Source organism: Aedes albopictus, chromosome 1 (genome assembly GCF_035046485.1).
Source record: "Aedes albopictus strain Foshan chromosome 1, AalbF5, whole genome shotgun sequence".
In the NCBI taxonomy this organism is placed as follows: domain Eukaryota; kingdom Metazoa; phylum Arthropoda; class Insecta; order Diptera; family Culicidae; genus Aedes; species Aedes albopictus.
Window position 1 is genome coordinate 238,615,632 of NC_085136.1, and position 24,130 is coordinate 238,639,761.

The window sequence follows — 24,130 nt, forward strand, 5'->3', positions numbered from 1 at the left end:
GCTAAAAAATCTAGAAAAAAAGTTATTATGTAAATAAATCCTTGATGTCATCGACCAAAAGTTTGGGGTCACCCCTCAATATGATGTATCGGCCAAAAGTTTGGGGTCACTATCGTAAAACATGGAAAAGTGATTTGGTGATATCTTTGTCATCTATAGTTCAATTTTAATTATTTTTAGCTCATTTCAAAGATAATTAACTAAATTTACGTTTGATGTCTTTAACTTAACGTATTTAACGATTTTTGTATATAAAAATGTTATGTAAAGTTAGCACATTTCACCACGCTTCAAAAAATGAGGCAACTTTACGTTAAGTTTTAGTATGTAAATTTCAACAAATATGTGTGGTTCAATGTCTATGCAGTAAGTATCATTCATTTTGTTTCAAATAAGCCAAGAAGAATTAAAATTGAATGAAAGATGACAAAGATATCAACAAATCACTTTTCCATGTTTTACGATAGTGACCCTAAACTTTTGGCCGATGACATCAAGGATAAATTTACTTAATAACTTTTTTCTAGATTTTTTAGCTAAGTTCTGTAAAAAGCAGTTGAAAGCTAATAGAAAATGGGTTATATTACCGCTCTCATCTTAAAATTTGGTCGACCCAATTTCCAGCGACACTGCCGTAAGTTTATATTCATTTTTTAAAAAATTTGGCAACTTTGGGTTAAGTTTACATACAATTTTTTTTTGAAAATGTTTCTTTTAAATGATGTTCAAAGTTACTTTGACTTATTATCTTTTGAATGAGACCTGGGGTTTTGAAATCGGACGAAAATTGGCGAAGATATGGGCCTAAAAAAATGACATGTTTTTGAGGGGGTGACCCCAAACTTTTGAACGGGAGTGTATATGATAAATCAATCTCCGGATCGTAAGTTCAAACCTACATCACTACAAAAATCAGCAAAAACGTACCACCTAGCACCGGCTGGAATATGGAAGGACGATGAAGCGGGGAAGCAAGCTGAGAGAACGAGAAGCAGACGTCAATCTATTTTTGTTTTTTTTTTTTCTGCTCGACGAGGCGTTACGCTTCTTTGACATTTCATCACGACGTTCCTGAAAGGGATATCACTAAAACAGCCCGTTATTTTGCCAAAACCTGCTGTTAGGTAGCACTATAGGCGCATATACGGCTAATTAGCATTAAACGCCTTGTCGTTAAGGCTACTATAATGCTGAAGGAATGCTGTTTTAAATCCTTACTGGTTACTTGGGTACTTCCTAAATTGTAGAAGTACTTCCGGTAACTATTCTGACATTTTATCTGAACATTCTTCTCGAAATTAGATCATCGTTTCAATTTGCAAGGCCATATAAAACAAAACAATGTTTAAACTGTTGATATTCCGTTCCCCCAAAGAATACCTTCAAGAAATTCCCCTTGTTTCATTTTACTTCTGCAAGGTGCTTTTCTAGCGATTTCATATTGATCTGAAATGAGATTCCTATAGAAGAATGTTCAAGAATTCTTCCAAAAGTTTATCAAAAAAATGTTGTATGAGTTCTGTCGAGAATTCCTTAAGGTTTGTCCATCAATTTTACTAGAGATTTAACGAAATACTGTGAGAAGCACTCGATAAATTTCTTCAGAAACTGATCCAGGGAGTTCTTACAAGGATTCCTCCAAAAAACGTTTTCCAGGATTCCCTTAGAAATTTTATACGATATTATTTTGATAGTGTGTCCAGAGATCCTTTCAAAAGTTCGTCCTTAGATGTCTTCGGGATTTTACGGATACTTTATGCATTTATTTACGAGATGTTCAGCCCAAGGCTGGTTTATTCCAAATAGGGTTTTCACAGAATTATCTTCTGCCATTAGAAATAATTCTAATGACTTTGATCCATCAAAATCTGTGCGATTTGAGGGTAAATCATGGAGATATTTTATTTTATTTAATAGGAAATCTTTTAAAAAAAGCTTATTTCGCGACATTTAGGTAAAAAATAGTAACGAGCAATTAACACGAAAATCATATTCTCATCCATAACTGCACTAATTCTGAAACTTTAAATAAGATGCTCATAAAGAATCAAATTTAAAATTATAATACTTTCTAAAAAACTGTTTTTTTAATGCATAAAACTTCTCCGGAGTTTCCGAAGATTTTGGAGAACTGGAGACGCACAGCCATGGACCCAGTTGAGCAGTACAGCAGGAATACTCAGGTCTTAGTTTTTTTTATCTGTATTAACGAGATTTTTAGCCCTAGGCTAGTTCACCTCGGGACCCACGCTTTACTTCTCTTCCGAAGGAAGAACTCACATTTTGCGAGTTTGTCGGGGATCCCAGGTCCTCGGCGTGATAGTCAAGTATTCTAACCATCACATCAGATCCGCTCCACTCAGGTCTTGGTGTGACCGGTAACTATTTCTAGAAGTTTCGTTAAGAATTCCTTCAGTAGGCCCTTTTCACATTTTTTCCTGCGTTTCTTTGAAAACTCCTTTAGGAGCCCAGTCACGAATGCCACATAAGTGGTAAAGTGTCTTTAATAAATATTAATAATAATGATCCTTCAGGTGTTCTTCTGGGAACCCCTTCAAAGTTTCCTTTAGACCGTTCGCAATGCTGTTTTATTTTGTATGGCGAGTTTTAAAAATTTTAAAACTCGCCATACAAAATAAAACAGCATTGCGAACGGCCTTAGGATTTTCTCTGGAAATTCCGCGAATACTCCTGCCGCAGTTTCCCAGAAATTTCTTCATGAGTTCCATACGGAAGTTTTCCAGGAGTTTCTTTGATAATTCTTACAGTAATTTCTCTGAAAGTTTTTGGAGCAGACCTAGTGAAATGATTAGAGTAGCTTATCATACCGAATACCTGAGATTAAATCCCACACCCGAGAAGCAAACAAAATAAAGATGGGAAGGAATACTGTTGATCCCGAGATAAACTAGCTTAGGGTTTGCAATCAGATAAAAAAATAAAAAAAAAACAATTTGACGGAAATTTTATTTTGACATTTTGTCTCCCCCTTCAAACAATTTTGGCTGGATTTTGCAGTTTGAGGTAGCAGATAAAAAAAAAAATTATCAAAATATCGGGTCTTTCCAAAAAATATTTAACGAATCCGATGAGTTTTAAATATTTTTCTGATTAAATGCATTATTATGTTTATCCCCCCCTCGGCCAGCCAAAGAGTGGTGGGAAAAAAAGTGCAATAAATATTAGTAACAGCCTTTTTTGTTATAGAAATTATTACATTACAATTCCATCCCATCGGACCAATCGAAGGATCATCGCATATTACAATTTTTTGATCAAAAACCAACATTTTGTCATAACTTCTCGAAATATTGATCAATTTTCATAATTTTTGGAGTGAAAGACTCTTTTTCAAAAAGGCTTCGAACAACCTTGACACCCGAAAGAAATAATTTGAATTGAACTTAAAAACTTGGAAAGAAACTCTCTTGAACTTTGCCCCACTTTACTCTACTTTCGGGAATTGGGTTTTTGGGAATTCCTTCAGAAGTTACGTTAAGAATTTCTTCAGGAGATTCTTTTTGTTTCGGGAGTTATTTCAGGAGATTCTCCGGCAATTCGTTCAGGAGTTCGGATGCCCTTTCAGGAGTGTCTTTGGAAATTCCATCAGGAGTTTCTTCGGAAATCCCATCAAGAGTGTTTCTACGTGGATTGTTTAAAAAGTTTTTCCAGGATTTTTTTCCGCAATTCCTTCAAGAGTGCATCCGAGAATCGCTTAAGAAGTGCCTTCGTGTACCTACTCAGGAGCTTTTAAGGGAATTTACTGAGGCATTTCTCTATCCGAAAGAAATTATTTCGAAACACCCCTTCCCCCTGCAAATCAGTTAAGAAGTTCGTCTAGTAATTCCTGCAAGAGTTCCATTGCAATTTTTCAATAAAATTCTTCGGTGGTTCCTGAAGAGTTTTTTGGAATATTTATTCAGGATTTCTCCGGCAGTTTATTTTGAAGTACCTCGGTAATTGACAGTTCGGTAACAGCTCCATGGTAAACTTCTTCGTTAATTTTTTCAGTTTTGTTTTGAGAATTTTTTGCAGGAATTCCTTCAAGATTTCTTACGGCAATTTAAGGAAGACCTTTAGGAATTCTTTTAGAATATCTTGCGGCAATTTCTTCAGGAGCTCTTTTGGGTTTTTTCTAGGATTTTCTTTGGGAAAACTTCTGAAGTTTTTCCGAGAACTTCTTTTGGGCTCATCATGGCAATTCGTTTGGGGGAATCTCCATGGACTGTTTTAGAAGTTTTAAAAGAAACTGCTGCTAGGGTTCTTAAGAAATTCTTTCAAGAGTTCTTCCGTCGATTTCTTCAGAAGATACTCTAGAAATTACTTCATAATTTCCTCCGGGAAACGTTCCAGAAGTTCCCCCAGAATTTTTTTAGCAGTATCTCCAAAAATTCTTTAACTTCTTGCCTACCTTGCTCTCCTGCAAGTTATTTCGTTTGTTTTTTTTTGCGATTTCCCAGAATTTATTCGAGAGCGTGTTTAAGGATTCTCAGACGAAATATTGCAATCTTCGGCTGAGCTCGGCAATTGGCAATTGTCAAATTAAGCCTATATCTCCAAAATTAAAATTGGTAATACGATGTTTGGCAGGACTGCCTAAAAAAAATGCAAAATCATTTATGTAATTTCTCCGATAATTTTTTCTGGACTTTTTTTCGGGTATTCACTGGGGAAATTCTCCGGGAATTCATTTGGAAGCTTCTTCGTAAGCTACTGCTAGTCCGTAAGCGTTCCTAGGGTATTCTTTCAAGACTTCTTCCGGTAATTCCTTCAGGATATACTATAGGTTCCAGGAATTCCTTCAAGATTTCCTCTGGGATTTTTTTTTTGAATGTTTTGCGATCATTTCCAAAATTCATTCAGAAGCGTCTCCTATGATTTTTACACGGAATACACTTAAAACTCAATTCATGCATGTTATTTTTATGTACTCTTAATTTATGGACCTTTTTTATTGCCCGGCATAAAAAGAGGGAAAGCCACTCAGAACCATTATTGTGCATAAGAATATTTAATAATGACGGTCACTATTGTAACGGCAGCCAGGGGGTGTTTATAGGGATGAGCAAGTGGAAGTCACAGGGGAGTTTCAGGGGTTCCAAAGGCATTCCGCGGGGTATCAGGAGATCTCAGGGGGGAAGGGGGGTTTTCGGGGTCTGAGGGGATTTTAGAAAGCATTGCAGAGCGTTTCAGAGAATTTTCAACGGGTTTTCGATGCGTTACAGGTACGTATTCCGAGGGTTTCCGAGAGTCTCACGTGCTTTACATGGGGTTCAAGTGGGTCTTAGAGGGATTCGGAGGCGATGGGCAGGCGGTTTTGGGGGTTCAGATGCGTTGCATTGGGTCCGAGGGGATTTTAGAGGGATTTTGGAGGCATTTCAGGAAGTTTCAGAGCATTTTCGGTGGGATCCAGAGGTGTAACGGAGCGTTTCGGAGGAGTTTTCGGGGGGTTTCGGAGCGTCTCAAGGGCGTTACATGGGGTCCGAAGGGGTTTTAGGGTAATTTTGGAGGCATTTCAGGGTATTTCAGAGCGTTTTTGGCGGGATTCAGAGATGTTACGGAAGCGTTACGGAGGAGTTTTAGGGAGTTTTTGAGCGTCTCAGGTGCAATACAGGGGTATTAGAGGGATGTTCAGGGACCCCATCCCAAAGTACTTTGAAACGCCCCTGAAATGCTGGAGGAGTTTTAGGGAGTTTTTGAGCGTCTCAGGTGCATTACAGGGGTATTAGGGGGTTTTAGGGGGATCTTTGAGGCGTTTCAGGAAGTTGCAGAGGATGTTCAGGGACCCCATCCCAAAGTACTTTGAAACGCCCCTGAAATGCTCACTTTTAGGTGTATTACAATCTTCGTCTGAGCTACCTACATCGTCATAATATAAAATGGTTGTAACACAATGTATCCCGAATCAACCACAAAAGGAATGCAAAATCAGTTACCTACATACATAAAGATTGCTGAAAGCTAAATTCTTCTCGGATACCTTTCGATTTTTTTTTAGTTTCGTTTCCTTGCATTGAGAGTTTTACACGAGAGATCCTTCAATAAGTGATTCTTTCACAGCTAAATTCAGGTAGTCCACTGAATTTTCATCAAGAATTCTTGGGTAAGTCATTACCGTAGTCAATACAAAGATTGGCACAGAAATAGGGTATTTGTTCCCTTCTTAAGCATGTGACTCCCATTTTCATCCTACGAAAAACAAAGGATTGAAGCGCTGTTTGTTTTGTTTCTTATTTTTGTACTTTTTGTTAGGAGTGAGCACCCATGAAAACAATAAGAACGGCATCAATCGGTGCCGTAATCGCTTGTTTTCGAATAGGATGAATATGGAAGCATGAGATTAATGGTGGCACACATACCCTAGTTGAATAAATTTTACACAAATATTTCTAGTAATTCTATTAGAAAATAACTAGTATTCCCTAAAGATCATACTCTTTGTAACTCCTTTAAATTCAACATTTATCCAGGTGGTACTTCTTTGAGAATCAAAGGTCATCTGTTCAAAAGTACAGGTAGAACTTCTGGGGGGATTTTAGGTGGACCACTTTGAGAAATCCCAAGTAACACTCCTATAGGCATCATAGGAAGAACTTATGGAACAATCTCGGATGGAACCTCTACTAGTTGAACTTCAAATAGAACTCCTGAAGGAGTTTCAGGTGGTATTGAAGAAAAATCATAACTGGAACTCAAGGAGGAATCGTAGGTGTTACTTTTGAAGAAACCCTAGGTTTAACTGCTGGAGCAATCTCAGGTAGAACCTTGGGTAGAACTTGTGGAACTTCTGGATTTCTAGGTGACATTTTTTTTTGAGAAATACCAGGTGGCACTCCTGAAAAAATCATAGGGCGAGAAATTTCAGACTCCTAGAGGAACAACAATGTGAATCTCCTTGCAGTAATCTGAGGAGACGTAACCAGGAATCATTGGTGGAATTCTTAAGCAATCTTATACGGAGAAATTCCTAGAAGACAATCTGGAGGAATCCCACGCGGAATTCCTGAAGAAATCAGATGGTTGAAGTCCAAGAAACCTTATAAGTGATTCCTGGAAAATTTTTCAGATGCTCCTCAAAGATGACTTTCCATAGAAGGAACTCATAAAGATTTATCATGAAATCATCAGGTTTTATTTATCAGAATATTCGTATTGGTAATGTTACCATACATCAAAACCATGAGCTATCTGAAGAAATCCTCGACATATTCATGAATAGCCTTCTCTAAAGTGAAATAGTTTGTATATAAAAACTCTTTCTAATACAAATCAATGAAAATACTTAGAACAAAAATACGTACAAAAGGTAAAAATAAAAAAAAAGAGAAAATTTCTGTAATACTATTCAAAACTGTCAGGCAAAAAACATCCTGCATTCAACGTGCAATTCAGGGACTACGCTAGAGTAAGTAGATCTCACGATTGAGGGCATGCAACATTCAAACGAATCAAAATTATCCTAAATAGGGGAAAATCACGAAGGAAACATGCACGGTCTTTAATTTCTTTGGCAGGCAGACAAGCAGGCAGGCAGGCAGGCAGACGGGCAGGATCAGCTTGGGGGTGGCGTGCACACTAGCAAAACGGAGTACTCAGAAAAGGGCCTACTTACATTCGCCTGATTGAGAGGACTGCTGCTACTGCCAAGAGGACTATTTCTACTGTTCTGGTTCTTGTCCATGTAGACCAGGGGACCCTTACCAGCGCTCGATGACGTTTTGAAGTTCCCATTGCTGGGACTGTTGGTAATCGGAAGCGGTGGCTGGTAGTTATTGTTGGCAATGTTCTGCGCACTCGTGGAAGAGTTCAGCAGTCCTTTGAACGCTTCCGTTGGACTGCTCAGGTGGTTACTGTTGCTGTTGTTATTGTTGATGAAGTTGCTACTTTGTCGAAGTCTTTCGACACCAGTCTTATAATTTTCCAAATAGTCCGTTTTGGTGGACGGAGTCATGATTCGTTTACTGCTGCCATTACCGTGGCGATTGAAGTTGTGGATATTTGTAATGTACTGCTGCTGTTGCTGTTGACGGTGGTAATGCTTGGGTCGGATCGGAACTCCAATGTCGGACTTGGTTCCCCTAACGGAACCCAGCCGAGAGCTGTCCAAACCAATTGCACCGCTGGGAACGATATGGTTCCCACCGAAGCCCGATGGTTGACCAACGGTACTGCGGAATCCAGTTCCGTCATAGTAGTAGTGGTACGGAGAAGTCGACGATAGGGTCGCGGACGAGTCAATGTAACCGTACGAATTCAACCCATAACCAGTGCTAGTGCTAGACCCGAAAGCATTTCGACCTCCTGGGTGGTTACTACCGTGATTCCCGGAACTACCACCGCCGGAGGTCGACGAGAAGTTTCGTGTTAGGCTAAAGGTGTAATGATTGTTTTGAAAGTGTGTGTTACTGTTATTGATCAAACGACTGTTGGATGATGACGAAGCGCTATGTACACCGGGAATGGGGACCTTCTGCTGTCGATTAGGACAGAGAGGCGGTTTCCTCGTGGCGGGTGTTACGGTCGTAGTACAACAACTACCACTACTACTCACGGGATGGTGATGACTCTTCATGTTGTTCGACGAGGACGATTTGGTATGTGCTGAAGTGACCGAAGCTCCGGAGGATTTGTTGGTGCCGTATTTTGCGCTGTCGCTAGACCTAAAAAGCAAGATGTGTTGAGCTCAATCCAATGGATCGATCGATTTGACAATGCTGACCTTTCGGAAGAATACGCGTAGTCCTGATCGGCTCCGAGGCCAGAATCAGTGTGCTCGTGACTAACGCGAAGTCCGGAACTGTCCAGGGGACTCAGGCTAGATCCCGTCGGAGAGATGAAATCTCCCATACTCATGCTAGACATCATCCTGAAATAGACAATAGCAAAATCAGCCCAAGAACATGACAAACAGATATCTGAGAACTCCCACCTGATAAGCCCTGAATTGCGATCGTAGTCGCGTGACGAGCTGATCGTGCTCGCCGACCGAATGGACCCGTTGACTGCGCTCATGTGATCATTCACGTTCTCCTTCGGATACTCCCGTATCCGATCGATCCGCTGGTTATCGTGATGACTAGTTTTGTGCACCTTGAGGGCACTTGGCTTTTTGGACGCGTGGTGGTTCGTTTCGACAACGGTGTATGGGATTTCCCTGAGTTGATCCTCGGTCATGCCAGTCGTGTCAACCAGATCGAACTGCAAGTGCTTGGTCAATTCGCTCGACCAAATCTTCTCCGACGGAGAACGGTGCTTTCGGTGCCGTCGACTCCGGTGATGATGGGCAATGCCCGAGTCCGGCGTAGATCCCTTGATGACCTGGCTACTCTTGATGACGGCTGCCTTGTGGACGTTGTCCGCTTGTTTGCGTTGAACTTCGAGCCACTGCTCACCCGAATCAACCAACTCGATCGACTCCGTAGATCTCCGATGACTGGAATAGCTACGGTCGCGACTTTCCGTATCCGAACGGTTGCGACGATTCTTAGAACGGTGACGCCTATGTTTGCGATGCGAGTTATGCGACCTTCCGGAGCGTCCAGAACCGCGGGACATCTCGCTTTCGTTGTCGGAAACTCGGCGGCTACGATGACGCCGTCTGCGTCCGGAACGTGACTCGTTGGAGGAATGACTTTCCACCGAACTCGATCGCATCCGGTTGGTGTTGACCGGTGCACTCATTCGTGTGGAGGCGGATCGCACCGATTTGGGACTGGAATTGATACCGAAAAGGCCTCGCTGTTGGGAACGCATCCACGGGGCACTTCGGGTACTACGAGGCGAATCCGGAGGCTGCGGATGCCCTTTGCTACTACTATTAGTGTTCAATGCAGCCGGTATGCTGCAAGTAGAACGATAAGGACTGTCAAACCTGCAGAGGGGATGGGGAGAAAGGATATTGGGTGCACATACAGGTGAAAAGGAAACGTGAGAAAGAGATAGACAGATCAACGCCACTTTGAAGAATTCAGGATTGCGATGGGTTCGAATGAAGTACTCACGTTTGAGCCGGTTGAGGTATCGATACGGTCTTGATTTCCTGCTGGATGTATTTCGGTGCGTCGAACATCTTTTCTTCGGGATGATCATCCACAATCCTTCGAGGCTGTCTTCGTGATGGAGTTCTTGTAAAAGCCGGCGGAGCTCGCTGGTGTGCTAAGACCTCTTTCATCTGCTGTCGTTCAGTTCGACCACTGTAATGAAAATTTGGTTAAAATTCGTCAGAAGTTCGGGTGGATCGAAGATCTGAAATCAAGAGATAACAGACCTGTACCTGAATTTGGAGCTTAACGAGGTTAAACTCGCTGCGCCGGAGTTCGCCTGCATGGGTGCCGTCCGAACCAGTCGGAAAAATGAGTGGTGCTCAACGCAGCACTTCCACAGATGTTTGCAGGCGCTCTTTTTTGGTGTCTCGAAACCGTACGTACTTATTTCGTTCTGTTTGGAAGAATTCAAACTTAGAAATTGGGGATATGAAAAGTACAACCATCGACTTACATTCTTATCACAGACCCGTAACATAAAATAACGACCCTTGAAGTAGACTTTGGCTATCCGCGGCCAATAATAATGTGCCACTGTAGTCTTGTTCCGCAGTACTACGATGCCTCCAGGAGTTAGACCAAGGAAGTATTCCACACTATCTTCACCCTGTAAATTCCAATAATTTTAAACAACATATTCGATTAAATTTTCATCTTTCAACTCACCAGCACCGGATGTAAATCCACTCCATACATGTCGTGCCACTTCACTTTATCCAGATAGTTGAACTCGGCCTGCGATGGAGACATCCCCTTGAGCTGCACGTGCAACTCATGGATGCGGCTTTCGATTTCCTTGGTCTGGTTGTTGAGCAGCCGAAACTCGGAAACGTAACCGGGTGGGTGTTTGCGAGGGTCATAGTCACCCAATTCAGCTGCCAGGTCGAAAGTACAAAGTCAGTTTTATGTTGCCGTCTAAAGTGGATTAACACTCTTGCTGTTCTTACCTTGCACAACGTAAGCACCCAATTCGGCAGCCAGTTCAAAAGATACCGGCAATCGGCCCTGGAGTATGTCCTGCTTGACCTGCAGATAGAGTTGGTACCTGTCCGGGTCCGGCACCAAGCAACGACCCATGAAGACAACAATACTGTTAATCACCCCCCGAAAAAGAGTGCTCTACCGACCCGAACGAACTGTCGGGCGGCTTGAGCCAATTTATGTTCGACCGGCACAGAACCGGTGGTACTTACCTCGTAATTTCCTCCACCAGCTTGCACGGATCGCAGGCGTAAAATTTCACCCCAAAATAGAGGTCGAAGGGTTGCCGGGTGCCACCCTTCAGCTGTCGGGACAGTCGGGATGCTGGATCGAGCCAGTGCTGCAAGTATACAGGGCGAATGGAACGAGAATGTGAGTATAACGACAATTTATTGCACCAGCAATGCTGCATCGGTTCGTTAAATTGGGACAACAACACGGACGGACGTTGTCTCCGGACGGATTGGATGGAGATAGACCGTTGGGAGTTAGAATGGTATATGTAGGGCGCTTGGCTTAGTGGTGTCAATGCTGAATATCTTTGTCATCGTGTGCAGTGTTTGTTAAGTTCAGTATGGTTTATATTCCGCAGAATGCCATCGTGTTATGTAACTTAGACGGTTAAAGCGCCTATTTGGAGAATACGGAGTCGTTGATTCAAATCCCACCAGGATGCGATGTTTTTCTCGAGGTTCATTTCGCAATTTGTCACATAAAGCAGTCTATGCTTTTAATCACGGCGTGGGGCACCGCGCTAAGTACTAAATGCTACCGACGGAAGCTGGAAAGTACTTACAGGCTTATGTGCCTGAGGGTTGCGAGCGCGTACCGTACCGTGTCACACGACGCTCTCTGCGTCATTACTGGTATGGTGCCTATCAGCATTCTTATCAGCGAGGACATGGAGTGCTTCGAAATGCGCGGCACAAGAGGCATACGCATGACTGCCAGGATGGCCTCTATGGTCAAATGGCAGCGCGCGTGGGACAGTTCCACCAAAGGAAGGTGGACCCATAGGTTGATACCGAAGGTAGATAGTTGGATTAATAGGCGCCATGGGGAAGTCACATTCCACCTGACACAGGTCCTTACAGGTCATGGTTGCTTCCGACAGTATCTACACCGTTTCGGGCATGCGGATTCTCCCGAATGCCCAGTGTGCAAAGGTTTAGAGGAAACGGCGGAACACGTTTTGTTCGTGTGCCCGCGTTTTCGCACAATGCGTGACCGCATGCTTGCCACATGCGGGGAGGACACAAACCCGGACAACTTGGTCCAGAGGATGTGTAGGGATGAGTTTGGCTGGAACGCCGTTTCAACGGCTATTACCCACATCGTCTGGGAGCTACAGAGGAGGTGGTGCGTGGACTCGGAGAATGGCTAGTCCAGATGCAGTACAAGAGGTGGTCCAGGGGTTCGGAGTCGGCTTCGTAGGTCATACCGGTGCCCTGCGGTCGAGATCGACCCTTACAGCGATTAAGTGGCCGCGGAGAGGAAGTCCCGGTATGTAGCGGTGCTGTCGTGGTGTCGGTCGACTGGGTTGGATTCGAGCCCGCGGTTGGAAAGGGGTCCCCGGCAAGGGTCGGGGCAGGTGGAGACCCTGCTGTCAGCAACCTTCTGGTGCAGCTGATAGAGCCTGAAGGGTAGTGATACCCTTGCCTTCAGCAGGTCAGATCGGGTTGCACGTGGGCATCAGTTATTGGTGTCTGCAAAGCAGTTGGGCGCGGGCGGGGTTGACCTTGCCCGCCTTCCGAGGACAAAGGGAGTGGCGAGAACCACTCGGGAAACTGGCTAAGCGCCAGCATGTTACCGTGATGGACTCTCCAGAGCGAGTCATCGATGTTCGTTGCTGCTAGGCTACGCAGCTAACCTTGAGGGTGCGATGAGCACTAGCCCCTCTCTGAAGCAATACCTTCTTGGTGGTTCCGGAGAGACGTAGGGTTTGGCGACCATAGGAATGTGTTTAGTGGGTACGAGGAGAGAGTAGTCCTGGCTTTTACTTTTGTTGTAGAAGACGGCCTCAGACCTACACTACCCAAACCTTCTGTTAGGGTGTCTGTTGAGCAGATTATCCCCCTATGGTTTAGAAGAAAAAAAAAATGCTTTTAATCACAAGTGTTTCAGTATATTCGATGTAGTATGTATAATTTAGTGTATAATTTAGTTAAATGTTCTTCTACTTGGCGTAACGTTCTTATCGTGGCAACTTAACGAGTTAATAACTACTTGGTAACATTATCCAAATAGAATTTAATTCTGTTTGGAATAATTGCAGCACTTAAGATTATGTATAAGGTTGGATTACGGGAAAAAAGTAGCCAGAGGGAATTAAGGGAAGTTTGGAGCGTGATCAGGAACATCGAACACTCTTTTAACGGTTGATTCAAATATTTGGTAGTTGGGCAATTGACCACCAGCGGTATCATTTCTGCTCCTGTTTAACGTTTGCTCACCAGTACCAGTACAGCCTAGTGGTCCAGACAATTACAGTACGATGAGCATTGGGGGGTTGTGATTTCGTAACGATTTTTTTCAATGAAATTTGCTCTATGTGTTACGTTGGTTTCTCTGTGATTTAAGGTTCCATTAAATCTTCCATTAGCGTAAGTTATTGAATCCACATGTATAACTTGTGTGTTTGAACGAAATGCATGCTTGTACAGTCTCATGTAACTATGTATTGTCAAGTGGTGAGTTCAATGTTTGTTTAAGAATCTCCAAGAGCTCCCTTGAGTATAGGTCATCGGATATACTACCGTAATCAATCTGGAACGAATTTAATTACTTTTGGAATCGCCTGAAACGTTTGTGAAACGCTGTGGAGTTCGCCCATCGTGAAAGTGATTCCTGGTAAGGATGGTCGCATAAGGCAAGCAGACGTCCAGACGGCTACAGATGTTCTACGTCGGCCAGTGGCAAAGCTTGCGGTGCTCAAGGTACTACCAACAGGTAATCCTGCAGAACCGGAGCAGCATTACGGGGAGGGGAGATGTCTACGTACGTATCTGTGGTGATTACTCCAAGGCTCTCGAAGCGGATCGCTATCCACTGCTGTCACTCGGACGATTTTTTTTACTGAACCAGCCATCTGCCAGTACTTCTCCTGCATCGACTCTCGCATCGAATTATGCGACGTTTATCGCCATGTTGGAGTAGAGCAATCATCCCGAAGATTACTCACGACAAAGATTTGTTTGTTCCAGTATGAGCGTGGTGTGGAATCGACTGCTGGTGCGTCCCTGAGAATCATAAACAGCATGGCTTCCGGAATTCCTTGAGTACGACCTTATATCCTGTCCTGATCGATATCATATTCGCTTCAAGGACTCATGAAAAGCGCGGTCTCAGGCTTCACGTTGTGCTTCAGCAAATTCGTGAGTATAGTTTTCATTTGCGCATCTAAAAGTGTCATCTCTACCCATCGCAGACCAAGGATGGTATCCGTACAGATGCAGACAAAACCAGCGCTATGTTCAAAACGGTACCTCTAACCCTAACCGATGTAACGCAACTTTGACCGTACATCGGGGCGATTAACAAACTACGAACGTTTCGTTGGCCACATGAAGCAACTCCAAGTACCCCTCGATTGCTTACTCAAGAAAGATGCTGTTTGAAAGTGGACTACTGAGTGTAAATGATTGTTCGAACTTGCAAGTCTATCCGATCCCGGCCCGGTAAGGAAATCCTCATGGCAGGAGACGCCCTTTGGATCTTGGGATGCTGGGGTCAAAATGACCCCATCGTGGTGCAAAAATCCTAACATCTTATGAATGGTCCCCTTGGGTGCCACAATCCTACATCGTTTTTGAAGATTGTCGGTAGCAACAATGAATTCCAATCTACACACCTAAACGTTACCAACGGCGCTTACGATGTTGTTGTATGACTTCGATGTTTTGGGTGGCTTTCTCAGTCTTTAAGTCGAGAACGAATTGTTTTCTATTCTCCCGACGTTACGGCCGAAGGGTTTTGGCCTTTCTCAAGGGTCGTAGTGTCTATCGAAGTCCAAACAAAACTAAAGATATTAAAAAAAAACATTTAGAAAACAACAGGTAATGAAAAGGCAGGCCAAACACAAATGATTAGGCAACAATCTACACGGGAGACGACAGATACTACGACCCTTGAGAAAGGCCAAAACCCTTCGGCCGAAACGTCGGAAGAGTAGAAAACAATTCGTTCTCGACTTAAAGACTGAGAAAGCTACCCAAAATATCGATCAAACATCCAGTCGGAAACCCTCAGGAAGCTGAATGACTTCAATATGCAGTTTGTCCCAACGGTTTGTTTCGAACACGCTTGATGAGCTACCACAGCAAACCGAACGCTGCTCTCCAGACGAAAACAAGCCTAAGCTAACACTAGTCGGCTTAACTATCCATTCACCAGTGACAGTAGAAATGATCGCCGAAAAAGTACAAGACGACCCGGTCCTTCAAGAGGTAATCAACCACATTAGCTATGAATGGTTCAGCTCGGTAAGCGAGCTTCACATTCCAGCTGATCGACAATTCTACTCGCGAAGAGTAGAACTTCAAGCTACGCAGAATTGCATCCTGATTGGCAATCGAGTTGTGAGGCTCCGCAAAGGCATCATCCGGCAACTCCACAGAAGTTTCGTGTATTGGCAGAACATCGACAAGGACGTTTATCGTTTTCGCCGGTCTTGTGCAACATCACGCACAAAGCCACAACATCAACATTTCTCTTCTTCCACAATCAACGCTACTGCCGACCGTATTGTTTTTTGCTAATATATTCTCAACGAACGCGAAATTGATACGGTGGAAGCATCCACCACGCTCTTTCTTTGCAAATTTACGGAGCAGCCAAACGTATGTCACTAATTGTGCCAACGCAGAGCTTGGGCACTCACTTCAGGATGGCTGTCATCTGAGCGCCAGGATAAAGGCCAATTGGAAAAGTAGTATGGCATGGCGCAACAAACACAAACATAGCAGCTACTAGGAATAGCTCATATGTTGTACATGGGTTGATATAGCTTCTATATGACCAAATTTAGTCATATAAGTGTCACATAAACTTGTTAAGGATATGTGTGCTACTAGGGATGAACATGAATGTAAGGCGTAGAACAAAAACCAATGCATGAAGCTTTGAACGGTCGTTGGTTACCTTTACCCTACGGTGGTCGACGCCTACTCAAAGTTGCTGGAATTTCTCGAGACGCCTAGACCACAACGAAGCTGAAAGTATGGCAACCTATGTACACTTGTGTCCTGTTCGTCAGCAACCGTTTCAAGCTTTCCTGTGACTGATGACAGCGCTGTATTACCTTCAATCGCACGGACAAGTAGAACATTTCGTCAACACCCTTAAGAGAGGACTGCAGAAACCAGTCAAAGGGGAAAGGACGGTGGCGTTGCAGTACTTTAAAACGTTCCTACCCGCTTACCGGCTGTGATGTATACCACGCTGCCACCACTGTGTCGTTAGGCATTGACAGTGAAGAATATAAATGTATTATATTTACAATTCGTAATAAACAATGTGAGCTATTGCTCACTCCCTTTTACGTTGAACCGTAGACGCAACAACACGTATTACTGATTACTCCACTAAATTATCACATAAACCACGGGTTCCCAACCGGTGATCCGCGGCCCCCTGGGGGGCCGTAAAGCCAGTCCAGGGGGGCCGCAATGCTACCAAAAAAAAATTGTTAAATTTTTATTCTATGTTGTGCAAATAATACCAATTTTTAATTTTGTATACCTCCACCACCAAAAGCCACAATTTGAGGAAGAAATTTTCAGTATAAAACGCCTTCGAAAGAAAAAAATTTCGGCTGCGCCGCTATTTTTCAGCAACGACTCAAATTGAATGTACATGACATCATTGTTTACAAAATATGAGTGTCGAAGAAAAAAAAAACACGTATCGTCGAAAATCCCTCCCACAGTAAATTTCTGGCTACGCACGTCACTGTACCCAAAAACTCGGTTTCGTTAATTTAATTCATACATTTTTCTAAAAAATTTTCATTGGGCCGCAGACGTTTTGATAATTCTTTAAGGGGGTCGCCACCTCAAAAAGGTTGGGAACCCCTGACATAAACCAAATATAATATACCCTGTTGAAATCAACTAAAACAATAAGTTAACATATATAAAACCGGCCAAATTGAAATACTCCGCATGGTATACCTATTCGTATGACGGCCTTAAGCGGGGACACCCCTAGATCTCTTGAAACCGAGTTCTCCACGACCAATCTTGGTCAACGAGACGCAGAACGACCAGTCATGAACAGACATGAAGCTGTCCAATGAGCATTCGATCCGAACTATCTGGTGTACGTGCAAAAGCATAACCGGATGGAATTCCGGGCAGGTTTTTGATCTACGCAATCGTTATGCGGATGCAAGAGATGATTATTCTAGTCCCAGCAAAGCGAAACATTTCTTGTGATATCACATCGTTTTAGCTGCACATCAGTCGCTGACTGAGAGGCATCCCAAGTAACACCGAAAACATAATCAGAAGTCTTAAACTAATCATTTTGTCCTATAACAGTTGTTTCAAAGTTTTTCAAAACAAATGTTGTCTTGTATAAGTCGCATTCATAATTCTAAAAACTAGTCTTAAATGATCTCTTATTAAAAAGTCGTATTTGAGTGAATATTTTGTCTTTTCAAACAAATCTGACATGTTGTTATCAATTTTGTTGGATATGTTCTAATAACGTTTATTTTGCCGCAATATGACAAGTCTGATTAAGTTTTATATTTGTCTTAATATGTTCATCAAACATATTCTCGGTAGGGACTTTCGGTTCTTCAGATTTGTGTTCATGAAATTCGAGCTGTGGCTTCGTCATTTCTTCATCTTAACGTTTCGCTAATAAATGCAAATATATTACAACACTCCAATTTATTGGGTTTCACATTACAACATCTTTCCTGTATTGCACGCGAACTTTCAATAGCGAACTTTCAATAGATACTTCTCTATACTACTGACGTCCAACTTACCCGATTATTGTAATAAATATATAAACTATCACAATATTTTGCAGTTCACATTTATATTTTACGACATAAAATGGCTTGGTTTATACCATTGGTTTGCTTGAATAAGATGAATGGGGTCAATAGTGACGTAGATCGCAAAGGAAACTTCCTTGAATTTCTTCATGCCTACCATACGATAAACAAATGAAAGCCCCTCTACAGCTCAACAGACTCAATATGTTTGATAAGTCGTTTTAGAGTAATATTTTCAGTCTTACTTCCAATACTTGTTTTGGTTAAGCTCTGTCGAAACATAATATGTTTCATTTGTTAGTCATATTAATGGTTTCTGCAGTATGTATGCAAACATGTGTAACATGATGACATGTTCAGTATGTTTCATAAGTCATATATGAGTAACATTTTCAGTGTGTCTTTCAATACTTGTTTTCGATTAAGTTTTTGTTAAACATAATATGTTTTGTTTGTTTACATTAAGTCATATTGATGTTTTTTCAATAAGTAAACAAGCATATGCAACATAAACAAAAGTCATTATTTTTAACTAGGCTATGTTACAATACTGATCATGAAAATGACGATATGATGTTCAATAATATGGCACAAATTTCCCGAATGGAGGAGAACGTGCCTCTAGAGCCGACCTACTGATGTAATAAATTAAGAATAAAAACTATACTTTTACCGTGCCAATCAGTGTGTAAAAAATTCGAAAGTTGAAAGTGAAGATTGACATTCTCATTCTTGCATTCGTGTTTGGCCACATTCATAGTCAGCTGAATGCCTCTCTTTTTTCATTCAATTCTCTGTCACGAATATTTTTTCTCACGTCGTAAAATGGCCCATTTCTGTCAATAAACTCACAATCTGACTAAATGGACAAACAGAGCAGTTAATTAATATTCTAACTAAGTACTTTACACAAGTTTTGAGGTAATTGGAAGAATAATCGGGAGTTACGGTCTAGTTCTAGGTCTAGTTATATTTCTCAGTGAAAATTGTCAGTGACAGTAAAATGAATGAATAAGTGAGAAAATTCATTCACCAAAAGGAATTTTATGTTGATCCCTCAGATGAGAATTTTCAAAATTCACGTTGAATTTCACTCATCGAAAATGAAAATTTTAAACTCTGGTGCCAATGCTCTACAATTTTAATTGTATTAATTAATTAAATTTCAATTGGCTCGACGGCATACATCAATTTTATCATCCTGGAAAAAACTAGTAGTGTACCATTTTTCTAGATGGAAATTCTTATCGACTCTCATCGCTTTTTTTATGAAAAATTACTTATTTCACGAACCGACAACAATGTTGATAATGATATTGATTTTCACGAGGTAGTGGCACTACCTCCTGTCAAATTTTCGTTTATAAAATCAGCCCAAAAATGTGAAATACTTATTCTTCTTCTTCTGACGTTGTCAACACTGGACCAAAGCCTGCTTCTCAGCTTAGTGTTAGTCTACGATCACTTCCACAGTTATTTATTTAGAGCTTCCTCTGCCAATGTCAATTTTGCATGTGTATGTCACTTTAAAATTTCTTCATTCGTATCCATATAAATTGTGATGGCTATATCTGCCCATATTCGCATAGGTGACGTAAACGCCACATAGGTCAAAATCCACTTTTTTAGTTTAACATATCCTACACCATGTATAGCATATGCTCCAATTATTAAAAAATGTGTTTGTTCTAAAACATTTGAGTATATTGAAAAGAACGTTTTGACGTAACCACCATGTGGTCGCAATACTGACGTCTGTGTACAAGAAAACTAAAATCTCCCCATAAAACGTGATTGAACATAATTTATTGAGATAAATTATTGAGATAATTTATTGAGATAATTTATTGACATAAACATGATTTATATCTCAGATATCTAATTATTTGATTTCAGATGCCTGAAAATCATTTTCAATATTAACAACTTTCATAGTGAATATTATCAATTATGTTTAATTCTTATTATGGATGCAACGTAGATACTGAAACATTTATGATGCTTTGACAACAACATGCGCAGAATTAAACAAATCAATACTTGATAGCCTACAACTCGTAATGGTGAGTCTACGCCGATTGAAGTAATCGGTTCCACTGGTCTTAGTCCTGGATCCATCGCTTCCAGTCGCCCTGAGATTTTGGAGCCCCTTCGGGCCGTAAAATGCTGTTGAGGAAGACCTAAAAGGCCAACGTGCGCGCCCTGCCACTAAGCCAACGGCTCTTTCCTGGTTCTCTGCTAATATAGTATAAGTTTGTTATTTCTCCGGCATACGAGTTACGTACCCAGCCCACCGCTGCCTGCCGTGTTTTATCCGCTTTATTATACATTACGATTTTGTCAGCCTGTTTCGGGGATACATTTGTTGTTCTCCTTAAAAATCTAAATAGATTTTCAAGCAGTAGTTTAATGTTAATTCCGGTATTTTGCACACATTAAACGAAATAAGAAAACTGGTCGGCGTAAAGTCAAATTGGACTAGGCGATTTTTTTGACAGGTAAAGATAAGCCAAGGAATCATAGTATTTCAAGAAATAATGCACATGCTTTGATATCCCAATTTCTTGCAGGACATTTTCCCATAATCATTTAAAAACAGTTGGTCCGGTCTGATTTAAAGCCGACCAACTATGAATCTTAATACGATGCCCACGCTTTATGGCACGCTTGACCGCACTATCAGATAGTTCACATTTTTAGAATGTGACGTGTTAGCTTTTTTTTTCTAAAACCACGGTTAGTACATCTTCTTTCGAGTCGGGACTGCTGCTTATCAACATAGAATGTATTTAACGCACGAATACGGACATTCAGCCGGAGACCCGGGTTCGATTCCCGTTCCGGTCGGGAATTTTTTTTCGACTCCCTGGGCATAGTGTATCATTGTACTTGCCCCACAATATACAAATTCATGTAATGACAGGCAAAGGAAGCCCTTCAATTAATAACTGTGGAAGTGCTCAAAGAACACTAAGTTGAAGCGAGGCAGGCCAAGTCTCAGTGGGGACGTAGAGCCATAAAGAAGAAGAAGAAGACGGACATTCCGAAAAAAAATCTAACACGTGTTCAGAAAACGGGTACCGTAGTAGCTAACATAACGGTCATAGCAATCTGGTTGTTACGTCAACTTATCCGTGTAATCATGCATCAAAACGACTGAATGGTCGCATAAACTGACGTACACGTTTTTAATATGGAAAAATTACATGAAACATCTTGAAATCATTGCGGCTCACTTTTTGTAGCTGTAATCCACGAAACTGACAGATTATTTCATTCAAATAATCGGTGCATATGTAAATCTGGAAAAAATCTATAAAATCGTGTTTTCCCATCAGAGCAGACGTTGGTGGTTACATCGACTATGCGAATATGGGCAGATATGTATGACATTGTAAAAATAATATTCTCAATTTACATTTACAAATTTTCCAGATTGGTAAGCAATAAGCTAATTTCTAATCATATCTCGAATCAATTAGCATGCCGTGCCCAAGTATGCCATTTATTTTTTCATTATTACTTTTAATATTTATAAAATATCCAGTCAAATATCCCATTTTTATCCATGATGTATGATTTTTATGCAGGAATTAGAAATACTATTTAGAAAAACAAAGCACTTTAGGTTACACATGCTCAAGTAAAACTATGTACTGTAGGTAGAGGCGATAGTCTGCACCGGCAGGTAGTGTCCGTGTACTAGCTAGGGAATTCCCAAACTCAACCGGAACGAATGGCCCAAAAGTGTACCAGACGGCGTGACCCTTTTCAACCCGACGGTTTACAAATTATACGAAATTGTGTGACCTGTTGATTTGTATATCGAGCCCTGAAGATGGTCCAATAGCCGGACCGAAACGTCGGCGATGATATGTAATTAATCAACGCAATTTGTTAGACTGCAAGCCGAATTTTTTCCGAAAAAAAACCATCATACAGTCGAAACTTGTAATCAAACAACATGGCGGAAACACACACGTCTATGTACTGTAAAACATACTAAGAAACATTTTTAAGTATGCTTTGATTCATATAGAACATGATTATAACATCTCAAATATGTTGCCAAAGCTCCACCTTTTGCGCTTTTTCAGTCATATATCTATCTGAAAAACGGTTTTATTGTTATGAACCAAAACACCACATGTGAAAACACAGTAACTGGTCATATTGGAGTCGAAATAATTCCTATAGAACATGTTGTGTTACTTGGGATACCCTCTACCTCTCGGCCGTTTCATCGAGTTGGAAGCTGGGTGATTAATATGAAACTGGGTCAATGTATTTGGTGGAGTAGCCTTGGTCTGGGCTCAGGACAGATTCATATCGACTTCCTTCGCCACGAGACCCTGCCTGTGCTGCGATGTCCTGCCGGATTTCAATTAAGCGGTTGCTTGTAGATTACGTCTTCGCGCTTTGTAGTGTGTGACCGATCCACCTACATTTATGTTCTCAAATTTATGTTCAGTTTCTGATGGCATCTTCGATAGAACTGAGTATCGAGATCCAGTTGTGAGTCCACCAGGCATGAAATATGAACCGCAGGCATCGGTTGATGAAAATCTGCAGCTTCTGTGTGGTCTCTGCTGAATCGCATCACGTTTTCCTGACGTACATACAGCACAAATTTCATGTTGGAATTGAAAATTCGAATATTGGAGATATTGGAAGTTTTCGACTTTCTTCAGTGTCTGCCAACGATTTGATCTTGCTGACAGTGATGGTATGACCCACCATAGAGACGCGTTCGAACAGATCGTTGAACTTAGTGCATCAACCAAGTCGAAGTCGTTCAAATGTTCCATAGTAATTGGTTGTCAGAGTAGTCCACGATTCGGAGCAGGGTGTATCCTCCCAACCATGATCTCGTCGATTACGATGAGAAACAGTAGCAGGGATGGTATACATCCTTACCTCAAACCAGCGCACGACTACCGAATGTGGTCGGACAAAGCTCCGTTATGCAGGACTCTGCACGTGAAAGTCTCATACTGCGCTTCGATGAGCTTGAAGATTTCATTCGGAACTCCCTTGCGTCTCAGGACACCCCACAGATCTTCTTAGTTCAGACGATCAAAATCTTTTTCGTAGTAAAAAAAAACCAACAGAACGGAATCCTGTCTGCTGCCGCCGGAGAGTCGTGTCTATCATCTCCTGTATTCGATTTATAAATCGAATAACTTTGCACAGTACTTTGATAACACAATAACATGATGCCACGCCAGTTGTCGCATACAGGCAGATCCCCCTTCTTGCGAGTCTCCAATAAGACGCTCTGCTTCTAGTCGGTCGCAATAGTCGAGGTGTCCCAGATATTACAGAATAGTTGATACAAAATATATGCGGACAGCATGGGGTAAGCTTTGAGCTCTCAGATGATACCCCGATTGACCCCGAAAGCTTTATTGGACTTCATGCTTCAGAAGGTTTTTCAATTTTCTTTAGTGGTGATGCCTTAGAGTTGACACGGGTGATACGCTGTTCCCTAGGTGGTTCATGTCGAGGTGTTGAAAGTTATTCTGACGTCGAAACTTGAAGAACTTGTTCAATAAAGTGCTGAAATCAACGATTTAGCTGGTTAGTTGGGTTGGTGATTAACTGTCCAGAAGCGTCCTGGACTTTACTCTTCTTCACTCAGGCAGTGTGAGATATCGTAGAGGAGGTAGATATCGCCGGTTGTAATGGCTTTCTCCCCCTCGCCAGCCAAGGAGTCCAGCCACGCTCGCATGTCCTGTCTGTAGTAACATTTGACTTCTTTTTCTAGAGTCGAATTCCGTTGAAGGGACTTGTATTTGACTTCTCTAGTTCTTACCCGCTGTATCGCGGCGTTTTCTTCTCTGCGCCAGAAATCCATACTTACTTACTTTCAGTCCTGGGCACCCACGGTGGTACAGAGGGCCGAATTGAAAGATTTCCATCCTGGGCGATTGCCAGCCTGTGACCAGGTCAAGTTTCTGTCGACTTGTTTGATTTCGTTGTTGAGGCTGCGCCGCCATGACCATCTGGGTCTGCCACTGCTGGGATGTTCTGCTGGATTTTAATCCAACGTTTGCTTGCAGATTTCGTTTCCACCCTTGCGTAGAGTGTGGCCGAC

General features: G+C 41.8%; 1 protein-coding gene across 3 annotated transcripts in view; it reads right to left on the reverse strand.

Moving 5' to 3' along the window:
- Positions 1-24,130, reverse strand: part of LOC109425336 (band 4.1-like protein 4A) — a 657,887-nt gene that overhangs the window by 31,358 nt on the left and 602,399 nt on the right. Inside the window, exons 4-12 of one of the 3 annotated variants that reach the window (XM_062846491.1) lie at positions 11,237-11,364; positions 10,991-11,088; positions 10,710-10,918; positions 10,498-10,650; positions 10,268-10,437; positions 10,002-10,193; positions 8,930-9,841; positions 8,720-8,866; positions 7,613-8,660 (exon numbers count right to left, since the gene is read on the reverse strand). In XM_062846491.1, the coding sequence (XP_062702475.1) occupies positions 7,613-8,660; positions 8,720-8,866; positions 8,930-9,841; positions 10,002-10,193; positions 10,268-10,437; positions 10,498-10,650; positions 10,710-10,918; positions 10,991-11,088; positions 11,237-11,364 (3,057 nt within the window). Of the gene's footprint in view, positions 1-7,612; positions 8,661-8,719; positions 8,867-8,929; positions 9,872-10,001; positions 10,194-10,267; positions 10,438-10,497; positions 10,651-10,709; positions 10,919-10,990; positions 11,089-11,236; positions 11,365-24,130 lie in introns of all 3 variants that reach the window. The other 2 variants (XM_062846488.1, XM_062846489.1) reach the window with 2 other exon arrangements.